Here is a 22,834-nt window from a genome sequence, read left to right as displayed (position 1 = left end):
TAAATGTGTAAATATTTTTTGCAGTGCAGAGCAGAATGCCACACCTTCTGTTCATTTTGGTATTTTAATTATATAGCTATAACATTGCTAATATGAATGCTGAGATGACAAAATAAATAAATATTAAATAAATATATGTCTTTTCTTTACAGTTGCTCTGATATGTGTGACCAGTGCAGTGGGGGTGATCCATGTGACTGGATATCTGGGGAGTAAGGTTAAAATTTCCTGCTCTTACGGTCCAGGTTATCAATCTCATCAAAAGTATCTGTGTAAGAACGACTGTGGCAGCAACAATGATGTTCTTATTACAACATCAAACCCAGTGAAAAACAAATACAGGATCGATGATGACAAAACGGCACGAATCTTCACAACGACCATCTCTGATCTTCATTCCACGGATGCTGGGAAATACTGGTGTGGAGTGAACAGAGATTGGTATCTACCAGATATCTACACTGAAGTTAAGCTGAAATTAGTACAAGGTAAATAAACACATGGACAAACTGAATTTAAAAAAGAGAGTTAAATCTACTGCTTTTACCTGCTATTTCCGCTATAGAATCCTAAATTATGGAATAATTTGCCCTTGCATGTTAGAGAGGCCCCTTCACTGTCCACTTTTAAATCACGTCTTAAAACCCACTTTTATTCCTTGGCTTTTAACCTCAGTGAGACTTAGTTTCTCTTTTAATGAAGTAGTTATTTAATTAACGATTTTACTCTTCTTTTATTTGGTTTTTATTTATATCTCATGTGATTTTATTTTACCGTTCCAATGTACAGCACTTTGTGTCAGCTGTGGTTCTTTTAAAGTGCTTTATAAATAAAGGTGATGATGATGATGATGATGATGATACTATTAAAGGAAAATGAAGACGTACCAAAAATTAATTATATGTTGAATTCAAGGGAAATTTGTGTATATAACTCATTTGTTACTGTAGAGGTTACAAGGTAACAACAGATAAAAACGTGACTGATAAAACATTACTTTACTGCTAAAATATGACCTACTGATGCACCTCAGTTTTAGTCATTATAAATGTTTCAGTTTGTTAAGATTTTATTAAGATCATTACAATCTTGTAGCAGCAAGCTAAATAAATAAAACATCATACCGCTATTCTATGGTTGTAGCATGTCTTGTGATGCTATTTATCTTTTTGACAGACAGCTGCTGTAACAGTGTGACAAAAATTGAAAGTTATGCAGGATATTCAGTGTCCTTCAGTTGTCTGTATGAGTCAAGTTACCAGAACAACCTGAAGTACATCTGCAGAGGAACACGGCCCTCCATATGTCTGCAGCAGGCACTAATCACCTCTGACAACAAACAAAAATGGGCGATTCAGACTTAATGATGAAAAATATGTCAACAAAATTCACAACAAAGATTAGCCGTTTGACCCAAAGTGATTCAGGGCGTTACCTTTGTGGCATCCAAAGAAACTCTGACCTGCATCTTTTCTGTGCTTTTGAGCTGAAAGTTAAAGGTGAGCGTTCATAGTAACATCTCATTATATCAGCTGACAGAAAACACTGTGTTCTGTAAAACTAATAAAATTATCTTTTTGACAGACCACTGCTGTGATACTGTGACCAATATTGAAAGTTATGAGGGATACTCCGAGTCCATCAAGTGTCCTTACGAAAGTCAGTACCAGAACAGCCTGAAGTACATCTGCAGAGGAAACCGTCCCTCCACATGTCTGCAGCAGGCACTGATCACCTCTAACAACAGAGAAAATGGACGAGTCAGACTTGATGATGTAAAAATGTCAAGAATATTCACAGTAATCATTAGCGGCTTGACCCAAAGTGATTCAGGGTATTACCTTTGTGGTGTTCAAACAAACTCTGACCACGATGTTTTCTCTGCTGTTGAGCTAAGAGTCAAAGGTGAGAGGTCATAGTAATATCTCATTACACCAATCAAAAGAAAACAGCTTCTTCTAAAAGACTCTTTAAAAAAGTTGAATATTTTATGGGTCTTTAATAGTTTTTCTCTTTCAATCTGACAGAGTGGTGCTGTGTCAGGTCAACTGAAATAACAGGTACTGTGGGACATCCACTAACTTTGCAATGCCCTTATCCTCAACAACATCGGGATAACAAGAAGTTCCTCTGTAAGGGAGACCACCGCAACAGCTGCAGAGACATGGTGATGAGTGAAAGCAGATTCGCACTACGAGATGATATTTATTCCAGCTCTTTCTCAGTGATGATCACAAAGCTAGAAGAAGCAGATGCTGGGACCTACTGGTGTGGGTCAGACTCACGGTGGAGAGTTGGAAACTATGTTAAGATTCAGCTGTCAGTCGGTGAGATGAACACATTTAAATGAAGGAAAAATGGACAGAGCTATGAGTTACATCTTTCTTTCTTTCTTTTTTAACTTTTAAAGCATACACTGCGGCTGGTGATTCAGTTGTTTGTAGTGTGATAGAATTATGACAACTCCATAGTGTTTCACACAAAGCACAGAATATATGCCAAACAGAACTAGAGGCCATTTTTTTTATCCTTTTTTACTGGATGGTTTGCTACATAAATTAATAAATAAATAATTAATTAATAATCTAATTTCAGTTGTGTGAATAGTTTAAGATTCTTGGGGTATCAGTCAGGACCCTCTGCACTAGTCTTTCTACTAAAATATGATTCTTGTGTTAAAATAAAGTTTCTAAGAGAACTAAGAGGGTTTTTTTCTCCAACAGTCTTTCTGCAGCATACCAGCACTGTACCTTCTACAGTAAAAACTCCTGGAAAAACTGTACCTCCTACAGTAGAAAATCTTGGAAAAACTCAAACACAAACTCCTAGTCAACCTGTTAAAGGTACAGTATATACAATACTGGTTTTTCAGTACCCCTGGGATTTAATGTTGTGAGATCAAGTATGTTGTCACTCCATAAGCTTTGGTTACTTTTACTTTTTCATGGCTACAGTTTCAGTAAGTCCCCTGGGGAATGTACATCACACCAACATGATCCTAAGTGCAAAAACAGCTATGAGTGTGTGCACCAGTAGTCAACAGCTGTAACTATTAATACAAATGTAATCGAAACCCACAGTTCTGCTATGTGTCTTTAAATGCATAAAAAGGAAGTTTTTATTTTTAGTACATTCTGTTTTGGTTTCTGCTTTTTAGATGCGGCACTTTATGTTCTTTTCGCCGTCCCCCCTGTGCTGCTGCTGTTGATAGGCATCCTTGTGGTTGTAGTTTACAAGTGGAAACATCACAAAGTAAAAGGTATATTTTACATTCATGCACATGCAGAAAGCCATCCACTCAAATGTGCATGCAAAAAGAGCATAACCATGTTTTATGCTGTGTGTTTTCAGAAGGTGAAGCCACCGTGGACAGAAATGCACTCAAGGCAGAAGGTTTAGAGGAAGTGATGGGTGCAATGGAAAATAATGTAAGAAAACTAAAGTACAAAGTGTGTCATATCCAGTGTTGGTCAAGTAATCAGTAACTAATTACTGATTACTTCCCCAAAAAAGTAATCCCGTTACTTTACTGATTACTTATTTTCAAAAGTAATTAATTACTTAGTTACTTAGTTACTTTTTAAAAACATGATTTACAACCTGAATAGGTGATAAAGCGATAGATCTTTCAGCCCAATTCTACTTTTTCTGCATAATCCATCATACAAAATGTAATCAAATGGAAAAGTCTCTTTTAAAACTTGTTTTATTAGTTTTAATCTTTTAACTTTATGCATCAAGCAAAAATTTAATTATATGCACCGTTCATAAGGTAAATAAACTATAAAATTAAATATTTTTTGTGTTTACACTCAGTCTTTCAAATAGATGCAAGTAAAACACGGCAGAAAATATATAAAATCAAAGACTAGCGGTCCCGTTGCTCTATTTTCACCTGTAAAGCAGGAGTGGGGTAGGCGGAGGGAGCCCGTTCTCACTCCCGAGGCGTAACATCCCGACATTTTGTCATGTCCCGCGGCGTTCCTGAGGAATGCGAAAGGTGACCTTCCACGTTGTTATGGTACGCGGCGGGTTCCAGCCCTGTATTGCAGCCCTAAACCCTAACCTTATTCCTAAGCCTAACCATAACCTTATTTGTAACCTTAACCATAACCTTATGCCTAACCATAACCTTATTCCTAACCTTAACCAGCACTTTAATGACGTGAAATAGTGTTTTCCCAAGCGATTGGGAAAAAGCGAAGATGTGTAGATTGAGTCCAAACGGTTCTCATGTGTCCGCAGTTTTCCGATGTCGTCACGTAGGAACGCGTTGGGTGCTCGAAAATGTAATATGTTGACGATTTGTCACCTAGCGTAAAATGTTACGCTTTGGGAGTGAGAACGTGTTGGAAGAATCTACGAGTTTCTCTGTGAATGTCCCATTACGTCGTTGCGCACGTGATGCTTGTTTAGGGTTTTTTTTCCCTGTAAAAAGAAGTTTTCTTCCCACGCACAACGGACACTAATGTTTTTGTCACTTTTTATGGAATCAAACTCAAAGTAAGTTCAGTACTTCCACGCTTTAAACGCTGCATGCTCATACTCTCTCCCACACTTGATATATTATCCATTGTTGATCTGCACACAGCTGTTGTCACGAACGTTGCACTCGCTTACGTCACTGTCATGAGACATTCTCGCAAAAAAAATCACGGTTTTAGTAACGCAGTAACGCAGCGTTCCTACGGGAAAGTAACGGTAATCTAATTACCTTTTTTGCAATAGTAATCCCTTACTTTACTCGTTACTTGAAAAAAGTAATCAGATTACAGTAACGAGTAACGCGTTACTGCCCATCTCTGGTCATATCTATACCATGTCTCACCATGAACATATGGGATTATGCAAAAAACAAATTGATTCTTGCGTTTCATACAATACAGTGCAAAAGTCTCGAGTCATTTATAATTTATGTTTTGTTTAAAAAGGCCCAGACTTGTAATTTTTTTAAATTGGTATGTTGCTTCAACCACGATAGAATCGCATTTGCTGCAGAGCTCTCTGTGTACTTTGAGAACCGTTTTCCATCAAAAGTCTCTATTTTCTGCCTTTTTGCTTGCTTTTTACACACCAATCTACTGTTGTGTACAATACTGTCGGTTGCGGATTATTAATTATTTTTTTCCAAAAATGACCTCTGACAAAGCCTTATTTCTGCTATTCAATACTGAAGAAATTTCAACTTTCACAGATTAGGCCAAATTCTGCCAACCGACAAAATCTTGCTATGTCCCTAATAAAACCTCTGTAACTCTGATATTGCTGAGGTGAAGCAGAGCAATCTTTGCCCAGCTAATGTCCATATATTGATTTGTGGGTTCCTTCAGTTTTTAATCTACATTATATCATTAATCACAATATCTGCATATTTTAGGGGGTTATATACTACAAAAGACCAGGCCTGGAAAAACTTCTGTATATTTTTTTAGTTTTCTTTTGATACCATGATTGTTTACAGAGTTTGTATTTGCAGAGAAATGATCAGTTTATTTTGGGGTTGTGATTTTTAAACAAGAACCTCAGAAACATCCCTGGGGCAACACCGGGTAGTGACTGAAAGAATGAGATCACAAGTCCATGTGGAAATGACGGAAATGAAGTGCTGCTCAGAGCATTCCTGCTACTCCTCAACAATAAAAAATGTCTGGGACCATGCAACTTATTTTTACTCATTTCAATTCAGTTTATTATAAAACAAAATCACAAAAGTAGTCACACCTCAAGGCACTTGAGTAAATGTAAGTTGAGATATATAAGCGTGCCTGTGTGTGTGTAATCATGAGCGCATAGCCACTGTTATACTCATTGGTGGAAACTTGCATTAAAAAGGCAATTTTAGTTTGAATGCAGGAAAAATACTTTTTAAAATCTTTGCTTCATAATAGATTCCAAAATACATAACTAACATTGTGTGTGTTAATTGGTGTCTGAATAGATTTATGGAAACCAAGAAGTTGTGATGTACTCGAAGAAGCAGACCTCCAAACAACAGAGTGCCTGTGCCCAATATGAAGATGAAGAACAAGACTATGAAAACTTCACAACATCTGAAGACATCTACTGTAATGAAAATTTCCACAAAGCCAATAGAAAATAAACAGTCTAAGGAGTTTGGAAAGAAACACGTCTGGGCTTTAGAGAATTCCACCAATTGCTCTTAGAACTAAAGAAGCTTCTCGGATGAGAGATAAAACATGTTCAAGAAACTTCCAGATGCTTTTCTTTCCAGCTTCTTAGACTGCGATGACCTGGATGAACCTTCACATAAAATAAACAGAGTTTTAATTTGAGGTCAAACTGTGGGTCTTACCTGTATAGAGATTAATCTACCTGATTGATCATTAACAGTTACACAACAAATCTTAATATACAGTGATCCAGCTGTCTTATTTTCTCTGTGAAACTTTGTTGTGTTTACTGTTTTATCATCACTTCTTACTCTTTTTCTATTAGCTTTAACTTTTATTGCTTAGTTGTAACAGAAATCTGCACTCTTTTTCTGAAATTGAACTCAAATGCAAATGACTAACACTAGTGCAAAGTAAATAAATAAGCAAAGCAAAATGAATTCCAATGTTGGACCATTTACTTCAATTCAATTCAATTTTATTTATATAGCGCCAAATCACAACAAAAGTTGCCTCAAGGCACTTTATATTGTACAGTATACCCTATAATAATAGATACAGAGAAAAACCGAACAATCATATGACCCCCTATGAGCAAGAACTTTGGCAACAGTGGGAAGGAAAAACTCCCTTAACAGGAAGAAACCTCCGGCAGAACCAGGCTCAGGGAGGGGCGGCCATCTGCTGCGACTGGTTGGGGTGAAAGAACGAAAACAGGATAAAGACATGTGGAAGAGAGCCAGAGATTAATAACAGATATGATTCAATGCAGAGAGGTCTATTAACACATAGTGAGTGAGAAAGGTGACTGGAAAGGAAAAACTCAATGCATCATGGGAATCCCCGGCAGCCTACATCTGTTGCAGCATAACTAAGGGAGGATTCAGGGTCACCTGGTCCAGCCCTAACTATATGCTTTAGCAAAAAGGAAAGTTTTAAGCCTAATCTTGAAAGTAGAGATAGTGTCTGTCTCCCGAATCCAAACTGGAAGCTGGTTCCACAGAAGAGGGGCCTGAAAACTGAAGGCTCTCCCTCCAATTCTACTTTTAAATACTCTAGGAACAACAAGTAGGCCTGCAGTGCGAGAGCGAAGTGCTCTAATAGGGTGACATGGCACTACAAGGTCATTAAGATAAGATGGGGCCTGATTATTTAAGACCTTGTATGTGAGGAGCAGGATTTTGAATTCAATTCTGGATTTAACAGGAAGCCAATGAAGGGAAGCCAAAACAGGAGAAATATGCTCTCTCTTTCTAGTCCCTGTCAGTACTCTTGCTGCAGCATTTTGGATTAACTGAAGGCTTTTCAGGGAGTTTTTAGGACATCCTGATAATAATGAATTACAGTAGTCCAGCCTGGAAGTAATAAATGCATGAACTAGTTTTTCAGCGTCACTCTGAGACAGGATATTTCTAATTTTAGAGATGTTGTGCAAATGGAAGAAAGCAGTCTTACATATTTGTTTAATATGTGCATTGAAGGACATGTCTTGGTCAAAAATGACTCCAAGGTTCCTCACAGTGTTACTGGAGGCCAAGGTAATGCCATCCAGAGTAAGAATCTGCTTAGATACCATATTTCTAAGATTTTCAGGGCCGAGTAAAATAACCTCAGTTTTATCTGAATTAAGAAGCAGAAAGTTAGCGGCCATCCAGGTCTTTATGTCTTTAAGACATTCCTGCAGTTTAACTAAATGGTGCGTGTTACCTGGCTTCATGGATAGATAGAGCTGCGTGTCATCTGCATAGCAGTGGAAATGTATACTATGTCTTCTAATGATACTGCCTAAGGGAAGCATGTATAATGTAAACAGAATTGGTCCTAGCAGTGAACCCTGTGGAACACCATAATTGACCTTAGTGTGTGAAGAGGACTCTCCATTTACATGAACAAATTGGAGTCTATTAGATAGATATGATACAAACCACTGCAGTGCAGTACCTGTAATACCTACAGCATGTTCTAATCGCTCTAATAGGATATTATGGTCAACAGTATCGAACGCTGCACTGAGGTCTAGCAGGACAAGCACAGAGATGAGTCCACTGTCAGAGGCCATAAGAAGATCATTTGTAACCTTCACTAAAGCTGTTTCTGTGCTGTGATGAGCTCTGAAACCTGACTGAAACTCTTCAAATAAGCCATTCCTCTGCAGATGATCTGTTAGCTGTTTGACAACTACTCTTTCAAGGATTTTTGATATGAAAGGAAGGTTGGAGATTGGCCTATAATTAGCTAAGACAGCTGGGTCTAGAGATGGCTTTTTAAGTAAAGGTTTAACTACAGCCACCTTGAAGGCCTGTGGTACATAGCCGATTATTAGAGATAGGTTGATCATATTTAAGATTGAAGCATTAATTAATGGCAGGACTTCTTTGAGCAGTTTTGTAGGAATGCGGTCTAAAAGACACGTTGATGGTTTGGAGGAATTAATTATTGAAGTTATCTCAGAAAGATCAATTGGAGAAATAGAGTCTAACTGAATATCAATGGTACTAAAAGTAATAGGGGTGCAACGATACTCATATCAATATTGAGCCGTTCGATACAGTGCTTTCGGTTCGGTACGCATATGTATCGAACAATACAACATTTTTTTATTTATTTTATCAACTTTTCTTCTGACGATGCTGTCTGTGTTGAGCGCTCAGTGGATCTGCGTTCGACTACTCTGCCTAGGCTGCACTGTCGAGTGCAGATCCACTGAGCGCAGCAAGATCTAGATCTGGCAGGACTTCTTTGAGCAGTTTTGTAGGAATGGGGTCTAAAAGACACGTTAATGGTTTGGAGGAATTAATTATTGAAGTTATCTCAGAAAGATCAATTGGAGAAATAGAGTCTAACTGAATATCAATGGTACTAAAAGTAATAGGGGTGCAACGATACTCATATCAATATTGAGCCGTTCGATACAGTGCTTTCGGTTCGGTACGCATATGTATCGAACAATACAACATTTTTTATTTATTAAAGTGATAAAAGTGGTGGGTGGGTTCTTTTACAGTTTGAGAAAAGCCAATTGAGTAATAAGTTTTATAGCACAGTCGTTTTTAAGTCTTTTGTTTATTTTTGCCCTATTTTAATGTAAATTGCCACATTGTCAGAGTCCTTCAGTTCCAGATATTTGGACAGAAATCGAGCAGTGAAATGTTGAAAAGTTATGTTTACTAATTACAATTTTCATGTCATTTTTTTTCTGTTTCTTGCAACTGAAAATTACCAGGTGCAGTGCTTTTATTAACTGAATTATATTCATGGTAATGCTGTATTTAGCTTAAATTTATAATAACATATTTATATTTTTATTATTATTTTACATTTATTATTATTTCATATCATTAGTTGACATAAATTAGCCTTTTGCCTTAGTAAACAAGAGCATAGCACTATATTCCCGAGATATGTAAAGTAAAAATAAAAAATAAAAATAAAAAGGAACAGAAAAATCCACAAAACTCTTGACCTGATTAGTTACTCAAACTAATCCAACCTTTTCTGATTTGTAGAGAATTTGTTGCTGCTTGACTAAAATCATGAACTTTATTTTTTCCAGCTCCTCTGAAGAAAATTAAACTTGTTTTCAAAAGTTACACTTTCAGTGTCACTTGTTAATGTGTCACAGTGTCCACTCTGCTGGTGCTGTTTTATCACTTCAAATACCCTCTCCTCTTGAGTATTAGCATATATCACTGGGGAGACTGCTTAAATCTATTTGTGTGTGAAGAAGTAATCTCTGAATTTGTGGAAATGTTGACAAAATTGTTGTAGCATTCAGTCCTTCACACTGACAAGTTATCAGCCAACATTTACAAGTTTGCTCAGTATACCACATCCAAAAACTGCAAGGTTGCAGCTCATAGTCACACCTACCTACTAATCACAGAGTAAAAAATGTAGCTTAAGTACAGATGTCTTGTACTAGTTGTGCTACATAGCAAAATGTGCTGAAGAGGTCTGCTTTGGTATCCAAATGGAAGAAACAGCTGATGAATTGTCAAAAAAAGTGAGAAAAGTTACCAAAAGTTACTTTCTGTGTGGAGTTTGAATGCTCTCTCCATCCATGGGTTCTCTCTGGATTCTTCCCACAGTCCAAATACATGCTAGGGTTTACCCTGGCTTTTGGCCTATGACATCTAGGATAAGCTCCAGACCCTGAATTGGATAAAAAAATGGATGGATGGATTTTTTTCCCTAGTTTTTTAAAGAATATGTCACTACATGGTGAGGAGCTAATGAGCCAGAATAGAAAAACAGAAAACCACAAAGGAACGTTGGGGAGCGCACCCTTCTATGTGAAGGTTAGGGAGTGAGTCCTTGAATGTGCTTGCTAAGGAAACAACATGTAGTCTTTTTATGACTTGTTTTGCTGACCACAGTGAACACGAGGGTGAGCGCACGTGTAGTCCCCGTGACTAAGCATGTAATTTCAATGTTGCAATATGCTTGTGTGACTACTAGATAACTATAGAGGCAGTCCCCTTAAGGGAGCGCCCAGAGCCATCATAATGAACAGACTCAGGAAGTGCTCCTCAGATCCACTTGGTGCTTGCTGTGGCTGCGCGTAGTGTGATCTCCCAATGCGCATTGGTAATAAAGCTTTGATGAAAGGATACTTCAGCCTCATCTGACTCTTCTTCTCCAGCTGTGATATCGAAAGGATCGGTGAGGTTAAGCAGCAGAACCTCAACAAAGCTTACATATACAGAGGCGTCAGAGTGAACCTCGGACGTGGCTTCTACATTCAACACAGGCGCTCTCACAACCCAAATCCCGACGCCAACGTCAGCGGTTTTGAATAAATGAATTTTTTTAAATGAAATTTATGTATGCTGTATGCATTTTGTACATTCCTAAGTTGTGAGTCTACACCAGCCAAAATACTGCTTTTAGTAATTAACATTTGAAATGATGAAAAACACAAACTTTTCAGAAGTACTTAAGGTTTTGTGCAGGCACAAAACCCTGTTTACGCTCTCCCTCCCAGGCTTCTAGTCTTCTGATTGGCCAACATTTCTACATGATTAGGATTTGGCATTTTCTTGACAGCGTTTGACTTCGTTTGTGGCGTTTACATGTGGACGGAGATATTTTTTCAAAACTGCACGTGTGGACGGGATTTTTTTTTTTTGAAAAAACAAAAACGGAAAATCTCTGTTTTCAAAAATACCCTTGTACGTGTGGACGTAGCCTTATAGACCGCTGGGTGGGAGTTAAGGGCGAAGGTCATGGTGGTCCATTCCCCGGCTATAGAGGCTGGTAATTGTGACATGGAACATCACCTGTCTGGTGAGAAAGGCACCACATCTACTGGCTGAGGCTGAGAGATCCTGGCTAGATATAGTTCACTTTAACACACAGCTTGAGCTCTTGAACCAGTCTCTAGGAAAGGGCTGGACTCTGTTCCAATCTGGAGTTGCCCTTTGTGAGAGGCGGCTGTTATTGGACTTCTGTGCAATATATAAAAATAGCTGAAACCACACTTTTTCTATGACAAATTTCATGCTCAAACATAAGAGTGTCCACAAGTGCATGTGGAACGAGTACAACCTAGGCTGCAAGTCGACCTGAATTTACAAAGCACTGGAATACAAGGTATGTTTTTTTTTGTTTGTTTTACAGATAAGAAGCTTTCTTTAAAAATTAAATGCACTGAAAATGAGACAAATTAAAGTAAGAAGAAGCAAGAGAGAACATGTGTGAATGACAGGGAGACAGGTGCAATGGTCACTTTTAAGATTGTTTTCTGAATATTAACAAACCAAGAAATTAATGAACTGAGAACACAGCACAATAATCTTCAAACACAAATGTTTCCCAGATATACATAAGTATGTTCATGTAACTGTAGCTGTTTCACTTTTTTTAACAGTGATGTTCATGTAAAACTTTTGAATACTTCTTCTATCACAAGAGGATATATGTCAGCTGTTTCTAAAATGAGTACTAATTACTTTTAGGGAAAGCCCAAGTAAGAATGCTCTATCTCCTCTGTGTTAAAGGTCAAACTCCACCCCTGCTTTGAAAATCCTGTGGCAAGAAGGGACTCCTATTGTGTGCATAATATTTTTAAAGCTGAAAATATTTCCTGTCAAGGTTCTTTTTGGACAAGCCAAAGAAAAGATGTGGAGCCTTCAAAACCTGCTTTTCATCCTCTGCAGTAAGTCCTTTAAATGAGTAAATAAGTAAACAGATAAAGATAACAGATGTCATTTGAATGGTACATTTTACTTTTGTAGTATTGAGGAGCTGTATGACACTCCCGGTATTGTTCTTGGTAATGTCTTTATACAACAATAGCATTGCTAGCATGACAGCTGACATGACAAAATTAAAATTATTTTGTTTTCACATTATCTTTCTAGTTTCTCTGAGATGTGTGACCAGTGCAGTAGGGGTGCTCAATGTCACTGGATATCTGAGAAGAGAGGTTAACATTTCCTGCCCTTACGATCCGGGTTATGAATCATATGAGAAGTACCTCTGTAAGAACAGTTGTGGCAGGGCTGATGTTCTTATTACAACAACAAACCCAGTGACATATAAATACATGATCCATGATGACAAAACAGCACGAATCTTTACAACGACCATCTCTGATCTTCGTTCTATGGATGCGGGGAAATACTGGTGTGCTGTGAAAAAATTTTTGAAAGATATCTACACTGAAGTCAAGCTGAAATTAGTAAAAGGTAAACAAAGACTTTCTGTTGCACACTGAAAGCGAGTTACAGTTAAAAATGAGGAATTCACAGATAGTTTCTGTTTGTTCAGGATTATCTGTTCCTCTGCTTTTAATTTAAACCACTATATAAGCATCAAATGATGGAAAACAGTCACAAGTTTAGTGTAAATTTCCTCAATGAGTTGAATATGAAATCCTTAAACTTTATATACAGCGGTTTAATGGGTGTAACATGTCTTCTGATGCTTTTATCCCTACTGACAGACCGCTGCTGTGACACTGTGACCAAAATTCTGAATTATCAGGGATATTCAGTATCCATTAGTTGTCCATATGAGTCTCAGTACCAGAACAGCCTGAAGTACATCTGCAGAGGAAAACAGCCCTCCATATGTCTTCAGCAGGCACTAATCACCTCTGACAACAAGGAAAATGGACGATTCAGACTTGATGATGATAAAATGTTGAAAAAATTTACAGTGAACATCACCAGTTTGAGCCAAGAGGATTCAGGGTCATACCTCTGTGGTGTCCAAAGAAACTTTGACCTGGATGTTTTCTCTGCTGTTGAGCTTAAAGTTGAAGGTGAGCGGTCAAAGCTACTGTGTATTTCATTACATCAGTTGAATATTTGATGATTCTGAAATACATTTTTTCTTTCATTCATACAGAGTTCTGCTGTGTCAAATCAACTAAAATAAATGGTACTGTGGGACATCCACTAACATTGCAGTGTCCTTATCCTTCACAACACCGGGATAACAGGAAGTTCCTCTGTAAGGGAGACCAGCACAACAGCTGCATGGACATGACCAATCAAAGCAGGTTCACTGTCCATGATAATGTTTCTTCCAGCTCTTTCTGGGTGATCATTGCAGAGCTGGAAGCAGCTGATGCTGGGACATACTGGTGTGGGTCAGATTCACAGTGGAAAGTTGGAAACTACACCAAGATGGAGCTGTCAGGTGAATTGAACACTTTTATACAGGATAATGTAATAAATAGATTTGTATGCTATGTTCTTACTTGAGATCAGTTCAGTTGTCAAACCACAAATATACAACTACTGAGAGCCTCACTTACCGCTGCTGGTAAATCACTCAAATAATAATTGTTGGCACAGGTATTCACTGCCACTCTTGAAATTAAATTCTTTGCATGTAAATTTAAAATCAATGCTTAGAACTCAGCAACCACGCATGCAAGAAGTCATCTGTTTTGCAGCAGATTCACGCAGTTGCAGGTAACTCTGCTTTTGAAGCTGAATTCTGCCTTCTCCAATCAGCTCACTTTATACAGTTTGAAGAGTGGAGGCCAAAGTATGAGGGATCCTTATGTGAATGGTCACTTTCAAAGGAGTGACGCCACAGACTCTGTGATGTACTGATTAAGGTTGCTGTTCTAAACCCTAGGTACACTATGGCAGCAACATAAGTGCCGTTTTAAACCATATTTGTTTACAATTACAGAAAATTAGTTTTGCTGAATTAACTATTAACACTTATACTGTTTGCTCTTTAGCAGTCAATTCCTATTCCATATGTTCAAAATTTTAAGTCCTTTTTGCTAGTCAGTCATGTCTTTATAAAATGAAAAGGCCATCAGTGCACTTTTTTGCCTTTTAATAGCCTTATTTCTTCATCATTTATAAACTCTCATAACCTCTTGAGAACAAGCAACAGCTACATTACATTCTTTGGGCAGAAAAGCATCTTTAAACTCCATAAACACTCTGAATGTCACAATCTCTGCACAGAATCTATTTTTGAGCAATTTTTTTGTTTGAATATTTGACTATTGATGTAATGAGGAATAAAACTGTGGAATTTTAAATATATATACACTGGGAAAAAAATATATACACTATTTATTGTGGTTTAACCTGTCAAGGACAAAAATGTACAGAAAATTCTGCATCAAACCTTGTAATGATAGCCTTCCTACTTTTCTTAAGCCTGGACAACTTGGTGGCGTGGTGGTTAGTGCTGTTTCCTCACAGCAAGAAGGTCCTGGGTTCAAATCCACAATCTGGCTAGTGTGCAGTGGCTTCCTTCTGGTACTCAGGTTTCCTCCCACAGTTAAAAGTCATGCAGTTAGGTTAATTGGTGATTCTAAATTACCAATAAGCGTGAATGAGAGTGCAAATGATTGTTTGTCTCCATGTGATAGACTGGCGAGATGTCCAGAGTGTACCCTGCCTCTTACCCTATCACTTCCGAGTTATAGCCCAGCCCCCCTGCAATCTGGATAAAGATAGGAGGATGGAAGTTATAAATCCATCCAATTTTTATGTTGACCAGACTCTAGACTTTGTTGAACATTATGTAATATGTAGTATTTAAGTGACCAAGTAAAAATTAATGAATGGGGTAAAAGTTATTGAATACTGTTGGAATAAAGTGACAAAATTGTGAAGGATTAAAAAATTCCAAGAGCTCAACTTACTTCATCTAAACATGCGTCAATCATGTTTTATTAACACAAAATGCACGTTTATTGAATATGAACAAGTTGTGTTGATTTAACTCAGTTGTTTAAGTTTCTGCCAAAGCAAAACAATCGTGTGCAACCAATGTTCACTATTGAATTAAGTAAATTCAATTCAATTCAATTTTATTTATATAGCGCCAAATCACAACAAAAGTTGCCTCAAGGCGCTTTATATTGTACAGTAGATAGCACAATAATAAATACAGAGAAAAACCCAACAATCATATGACCCCCTATGAGCAAGCACTTTGGCGACAGTGGGAAGGAAAAACTCCCTTTTAACAGGAAGAAACCTCCGGCAGAACCATGCTCAGGGAGGGGCGGGGCCATCTGCTGCGACCGGTTGGGGTGAAAGAAGGAAAACAGGATGAAAGACATGCTGTGGAAGAGAGACAGAGATTAATAACAGATATGAACTCCAACATGTTCTTTTTTTTAGTGTAGTTAAAACTCCACCAATTAAATGTCTTTGGACTATACAAAGGAAACAAGCACCTTGGCTGTTTTAACAGTTTTCAATAATTCAATGGAAAAAACTGTGTCAACTTTGAGGGTCATATCACCGTGTACTCTGCACTTCTCTTTGCTACAGTATCAGGAAAACAACTGTGAAGGACTTTTTGGCACCATGAAATCTAGAATAAAACCTTTGCTCTCAGCATCTAGAAGTATAGCAAAGAACCAAAGATGGTATTGCTGGTTGTGTTGCAATAGTAGTGCCAATCTAGACAGTGGTTGTGCCTTCTTCCTATATTTTAATTTTTAGTTAGATTTAGTTGACTGAAACAACAGTTTGGGAATCTTGTTGGATTTAAAATACCCCTTCAGTCGTGCCATGTTAGCATCAACATCATAGGCTGAAACATAGAGCAGAGCAATCCCACAGATGTGTGACTTGCTGTGGGCAATTTGTTTTAATGTCATTGTTGAAATAAAGTTGCTTTCTCCTACAGTTCTGCAGCACACTCTGGGAACTCTGGAAGCAAATAACCCAGGTAAAGCTATTAAAGATACAGTATATGTGCCTGTTAGTTAGCTGCTAAATGCTATGACAACAGTAATAGCAAAAAAAGTACATTTCCACACTATAACATGTGGTTTTGATTACATGCTTGGTATGGACAGGGTATGGATGTGTGCATCAGTGCAACAGTTAAGTTAAAATACACGTTAACTTTTTATAAAAAGATCATGAAACATCATGTAAACTAAGCCCACAGTTCTGCTGTTATGCCTGTGAAAATTGAAAGCTTTGGAAAATGCTTTTACATTCTTCTGTTTTAATTTTTTTCAGCACTCTATGTGGTTTACATTATAACCCCTGTGCTCCTACTGATGTGTGCCCTGTTTATTGTTTATAAGTACAGATGTTCCACAGTTAAAGGTATCATTTACATTCATATACACACAGAGATCCTTACATTCAAATATGCAAAAGCATGCAAAAAAGTGTAACCAAATCTAATGCTCTGTTTTTAGGTGATGAAGCCACAGGCAGAAATGCCCGAAATAAGCTATAGAGCTCAGAGGAAGCGATGGGGGCAGCAAAAAGTGGAGTAAGAGAAGTTTAAAACCTTAATAGAGTTCTGTTTCTTTAATACATTTAATTATAAATATAGGGCATAAAATAAATGACTGATTTTTGTTTTTACTTGGGTTTAATATGTAAAGTTTATTTGTAATGTAGCACAACTGGAATTTCATGAAGTCTCCCATTTGGAGTCATTGTGCATACATTTTTATTTTTGATGCTGAGAAAATAGCAAAGTGATGTATGAATGTAGATGAAGTCCACACTATAGCATGGGTTCAGTCTCGTTCTGTCACAGTGGGCAAACAGCTGAAAGTCACAAAGGTCAAGAAAATTGCAAATGGAAACTTAGTCATTTTCTTGAATTATGGATTCAAGAAAATAACTTATATACAAGAGAAGTGCTCCCCTGGCCTTTTTTCACTTCTATGTGGGTTTCTGTCATTAATTGTTGATGAATGTGTATATCATAGTGCAGTCTTTTATTGTGACACATAGGGGAGGCTATCGGCCAGCAGCCTGCATTTACACTAGAGAACCATGGATACATAATTTATGTGCTGCTGTTTTGATAATTTGAGTCTTTGTGTGTTAGATTCTGTAAACTTTGCCACAAAACTTTACCACAAAAAATAAATAAATCTACCGTATACGAAATTTCAGCAGAAGACTGTTTTGTTTTTTTGCTTGATGTTCATAACAAAATCTGCTGTTTTTATAAAATTGTAGAAAAATCAGAATATAAATTATTAACATGAGTGTAAAGAGAATTAATAAGCAAAGCAAAAAAAAGTGCATGGAATTAATTTTAAGTTTAACAGTACAATTATTTTTGTTTAGCTTAGTATTATATTTTACTGATGCATTCAAAGAAAAAAGAAAGAAAATAAAACACATGTCCACAAAAATGTTTAACTAGTCAGTTTTTCAAACCACCTCCAGCCCGTTGCAGACGGACATCCTTCAGAGGAGCCAGGAAATTAAACTTCCTTCCTTAACTTTCAATGTCCCTGCTATTGTGTGTGAATACAGTTATTGTGGTGGATTATTTAAATAAGTGTATTGGAAAAGAATCCTGTTACTCATGAACAGTTATCAGATTCTCTTCATGTATGTTAATTTTAAAAGCTAACTTTATAAAATTAATAATAATAACCCCCATTTTAGAGATAGAACGTAAATTGCTATTTAGAGAGTAAGTTGTTTAAAATAGTAGGTTTGATTTTCCTGGCTAACCATTGTGGACTTTCCAGATGACAGAAATATGTATGTGTGTGTGTGTGTACGTGTGTGTTCAGTCTCCTGGAGAAGCGGGGTAAAGGTAGCTGAGGTAGTGTGTCAGAGAGGAGGATGCTGAAAAAAACTCCTCAGCTTCGGGGACAGTCCATCGCACCGTCTCACCTCATGCATTCATTTTATTCACTGTGCCACTTTCTGCCTATTTGCACTGTGACAGCTTAGTTGGTGTAAATAAATCCTGTGACTTTATTTTTAATTGCACTGACTATATAAAAGGCACACCAATTTCCTTTTGGATTAAAAAAGTTCTAATCAAATATTTCATGGACTCTGCTTCCTAAGTGTGTGAAATACTAAATTAGTAGTTTTACAATAAATTTGATAAGGATTTTGAGAAGTACCTTAAGAGACGTACCTGTGTAAGAATGACTGTGGCAGTGATTATGATCTTATTATGACAGCAAATCTAGTGAAAAACAAATACGCAATTCATCATAACGTAACAGTGCGAATCTTCACAACTCCCATCCCCGATCTTCATTCTACTGATGCTCGGAAATACTGGTGTGGGGTGACCAGAGCTTTGAAAACTATCTACACTGAAATAAAGCTGAAATTGGTACCAGGTAAATAAAAGCGTAGTAAAATTCAATTGTACATTGAAAGTGAGTAAAATGAATAAATAAATATGTTGGTTCAGTTGGCTGGAGTGTGATCAGAAGAAAATGACATATACATTGTTTAACATTAAGCACAGAATAGGGACTAAAATGTACTAGAGAAGCAAAACGAGTTGTTGGTCTCTGTTGACCTTCTCTCATAAGGTTATTTGTGTTGTTGCTTATGTTACACACACTGTTCTATGTAATGTCTTCAAATGTCCACTGTATTTCATGAATTAGGAAGAAACAGAACTTGATGCATTAAACTACAATTATCATCATATTCATGTTATTCTTTGAATACACAGACACGCATATCTTTGAATAATACAACAGCTTGTAAATGGGGGAAATTTTAGTATCCTGAATGCTCCCAAATCAAGGGTTCATTTTTTTCCTCTATTATGGGGCAATTTACTTTGTAAATTAAAAAAAAAAAAATGTGAATAACATCATGTTTACAACAGTAATATGCAGCATATATACAGTGGCTTGCAAAAGTATTCGGCCCCCTTGAACTTTTCCACATTTTGTCACATTACAGTCACAAACATGAATCAATTCTATTGGAATTCCGCGTGAAAGACCAATACAAAGTGGTGTACACGTGAGAAGTGGAACGGAAATCATACATGATTCCAAACATTTTTTACAAATAAATAATTGAAAAGTGGGGTGTGTGTAATTATTCAGCCCCCTTTGGTCTGAGTGCAGTCAGTTGCCCATAGACATTGCCTGATGAGTGCTAATGACTAAATGGAGTGCACCTGTGTGTAATCTAATGTCAGTACAAATACAGCTGCTCTGTGACGGCCTCAGAGGTTGTCTAAGAGAATATTGGGAGCAACAACACCATTTCAGCATCCTCCTCTCTGACACACTACCGCAGCTACCTTTACCCCGCTTCTCCAGGAGACTGCGCGCACACACACACACACATTTCTGTCATCTGGAAAGTCCACAATACTCCACAATACAACGAATACTTTTGCAAGCCACTGTATATATATGTATATATATATATATATGTGTGTGTGTGTGTGTGTGTGTGTGTATGTATATATTTATTGCATTTTGGTAATGTGCAAAGATCATTGGGATTATTAATAGGAATCATGAGAGTTGCATCACAACAAAGAATGTCTCTCTGTAAACATGTTTAATAACTGAATAGGAGAGCGACCATGCTGCTGTTGACCTGTGGCATCCCATATGGAAAAGAAATAGAAAAAACTTATAAAAGACTTCCATAAGATGTGGCCTACTTCATATAGTGAATCATAAAAGGCTTATATGATTTACTGCCACTTTCTCATTACTTTCATATATATTGTTTTAGTAAATATCCAAAACATACAAGTTTCATTTATATAATTTTTCAAGGGATCTTATATCTGTTTTCACTCTTGTATGCTTTTCATACAAGTTTCACACAAGACAGATGCAAACTTTATAAGATTTATATATATCTTTTCCATATGGGATTACTCTGAACAGCATGTAAGATTTCACGTTTATACAGTAAAGTTAATAGCTTCATTAAAACTGTGAATTTGTTTTTCAGTTTTGCAAGAAAACCGATGTGTGAGACAGAGTGAGAGGTGTGTGAATCTCTGACTCTGGGTGTGATGGCAGCCCTAACTTCAAACAACACACATGTTAGACAGATGGAGACCCTCAGTTTACAGATGTAGGCCCTCAGGTTCAAGAAGTGTCAACGTAAATTTGTATGTGAGGCTGTATCTTGTATGTGCTTGTATTTGCCCATTTAGTTATGGTTATTGTTAAATAGTGTATAATTTGATAGTTTCTTATTTGTAATGCCTCATGTTTAGTTTACTTCCCCTCCTGGTTCACCGTCTAAAATTACTGTTATCTTCTTGTGTCCACTTTCCCTAGTGACCTTGACCTGCTCGTCCTTTGTCTTTGTTTTCCCAGTGTTATTAATGTCCTCTCTGTGTTTCCAGACAGTTTTAGATCCTGTTTACTCTTCTGTTTATGGAGGGTTTTTTACCACCCAAAATGAAGGCTCACTTGCATTAGATTTCTATGTGTCTGCATTTGGGTTCTAAACTCTGCAGTGCACATTAGCATTTTATGTAACCTGGACACCGATTCCTGTCTAATGGCCCTGCAAGGCTTCACTATAAGGAGAAGCTGTCTTGTTGGATGCGAATCATTTCTTCAGTCTTGGATCAATATCAGTGTAGTAGCAGTAGCAGTAGCAGTGGGTTTAGCATGTGATAGCTGTTGGTTTGTTGCAAACTGCCTCCGGCTGAAGGTGTTTAAGTATTCCTTAGATTTAGTCACATAGACTAGAGGCAATTTTTTCACACTCTTTAACTCTAAACCTTAATGTTATCCAATTGGAAGAAATGGTGGATGAATTACAGAAAAGGACAACTGTTGTGAGAAAAATAACATAGAAAAAACAAAACAAAATGACAAAACATCCTCTGAAAAATAACAACAGATAAACAACAGAACAGCAAAACAACACAAAGCAAAGGGACCCTGGGGCATAGAGCCTTAAGCATATGTACACGTGGAAGACAAAGTGCCAGAGAGAAAAAAAGAAGAAAAGAGAGAATAGAAAACAAAAAGAAAACAAAAAGAAAAAAAGCTGAAAAAAGACTGACAGAGAAGAGAGAAAGAGAGAGCGAGTTTTTATTAAAAATGGCGTACAATGCTAAAATTAACCATAAATCTAACTAATTAGGCATTTCTACAACTTTTTCAGGTGTCAATTTTCTTATCATGAATTGTGGCTCAAAAGAGCAATAATTCATAATAATCACCAGGCGGACCTGTCAACAAATCTGCTTTTTACACACTACAAATCATAAACCTTTCAAAAAGGAAAATGAAACAGTCAAAATGGAACATAAAACTATCAAAACTACCCATTAGGTTGAATTATTAGATTGCAAAACAACAGCTGTGCGTCAACAGATGTTCATATATTAGTAATATAATGTGTAGGGATGAGAATCGAGTGGAACAACTTAGCGGTTCAAGTTGCAATTGTGCTATGATCAGCTGATTTCAGTTTGTGTGCCTGAAGAGGAAAATAGTGTTGCAGTCTGCAGTGTGGATATGTACATTACTTTAAAGTGCAAACTGTGTTCAGAACAGAAACAGCTGCATTATGCTGCTGACACAACTTCAGTGCTTTGCAAACATGCTAATGCATGCTACAGCTAAGCTACCCAAGAACTGAGTGATGTTAAACCAAAGTGAATGCCAACCCCAGCCCAACAGCCAGACCCTGAACTTCAGCAGGTAACAAAAGCAGTGAAGAGCCTACAGGTGAAAGATAAAGGGCTTCCTCACTGATAACAACCCCCGCCAGGTGTGGAGAGGCATCCAAGCCCTCACCAACTACAAAGGCCAGAGCCCCCCAACCCCCAACAGCAGCCTTAAACTCACAGAGGAGTTTAAGAGAACAGAAAGGGCTACATGAGGAAGCTCTTCATCGACTACAGCTTGGCATTTAACACCATAATGCCAGACATCCTTTCCGTCAAACTAGACCATCCTCAGTTTCCCCCTGCAAACTGTTCGTGGATCAAAGACTTGATCACCAACTGGCATCAATCAGTAGGAGAGCACCCCAGAGTGTACTCTCCTACTGCCTGGGTGTTTGGTACGCAAAGGCCATAACTGAGAACAGGTGGGCTCCAGGGATGGCTGCCCTCTGCCACTCCTGGAGGCCATCACCAGCTCCTCCTGTCTCAGGAAAACCAGGACCATCACAGGTGACCCCTTGCAACCTGCATACCACCTGTTTGACCTCCTGCCCTCTGGTTGGCGCTTCAGGTAAATTAGGTACTACACCTCCAGCTTCTTTGTGCAGCATGCATATGTCAACCAGCCTGTTTCGGTTGCTCCTGCTTTTTTCTCCATACTTTATCTTTGGTTAATTTTTTCTCTGTCTTTTACTTAGCAATAGAGTAGTAGTTTGTTCAATAGCTTTCTCTTAAAAAAGGGATTCCTGCTGTCTACTATTTATATTTTATTCCGACACAGTTGGTGTGGCACACACACAATTTCATTGATGACAATAAAGGGCTATTCTATTCTATTCTATTCTATTCTA

At 37.5% G+C, this 22,834-nt stretch overlaps 2 protein-coding genes across 4 annotated transcripts; both read left to right on the top strand.

The window, feature by feature from the left end:
• Window positions 1-377: 377 nt before the first annotated feature.
• LOC112841766 (polymeric immunoglobulin receptor) lies at window positions 378-6,577 on the top strand. The gene is made up of 8 exons (XM_025907966.1): window positions 378-488; window positions 1,177-1,499; window positions 1,585-1,905; window positions 2,028-2,327; window positions 2,724-2,843; window positions 3,158-3,259; window positions 3,352-3,428; window positions 5,939-6,577. Exons 2-8 carry the CDS (start codon window positions 1,346-1,348, stop codon window positions 6,098-6,100), a joined length of 1,236 nt encoding a protein of 411 aa, XP_025763751.1. The 5' UTR covers window positions 378-488; window positions 1,177-1,345; the 3' UTR covers window positions 6,101-6,577.
• A 4,084-nt stretch (window positions 6,578-10,661) lies between these two features.
• LOC102076988 (polymeric immunoglobulin receptor) lies at window positions 10,662-22,543 on the top strand. 3 transcript variants are annotated; one of them, XM_025907968.1, is made up of 9 exons: window positions 10,662-11,723; window positions 12,131-12,288; window positions 12,494-12,820; window positions 13,078-13,398; window positions 13,485-13,778; window positions 16,257-16,298; window positions 16,598-16,687; window positions 16,783-16,859; window positions 20,300-22,543. In XM_025907968.1, exons 2-8 carry the CDS (start codon window positions 12,252-12,254, stop codon window positions 16,821-16,823), a joined length of 1,152 nt encoding a protein of 383 aa, XP_025763753.1. In that variant the 5' UTR covers window positions 10,662-11,723; window positions 12,131-12,251; the 3' UTR covers window positions 16,824-16,859; window positions 20,300-22,543. The 3 variants fall into 3 exon arrangements, with proteins under 3 accessions (XP_025763753.1, XP_005466040.1, XP_025763752.1); XM_005465983.4 differs by lacking the exon at window positions 20,300-22,543 and adding an exon at window positions 18,133-18,393; XM_025907967.1 differs by lacking the exon at window positions 20,300-22,543 and having other exon boundaries at window positions 10,663-11,723; window positions 16,783-17,327.
• Window positions 22,544-22,834: the final 291 nt, after the last annotated feature.

Source organism: Oreochromis niloticus, linkage group LG6 (genome assembly GCF_001858045.2).
Source record: "Oreochromis niloticus isolate F11D_XX linkage group LG6, O_niloticus_UMD_NMBU, whole genome shotgun sequence".
In the NCBI taxonomy this organism is placed as follows: domain Eukaryota; kingdom Metazoa; phylum Chordata; class Actinopteri; order Cichliformes; family Cichlidae; genus Oreochromis; species Oreochromis niloticus.
Note: the sequence above shows the minus strand (reverse complement) of the source record. Positions and strands in the feature narration are given on the sequence as shown.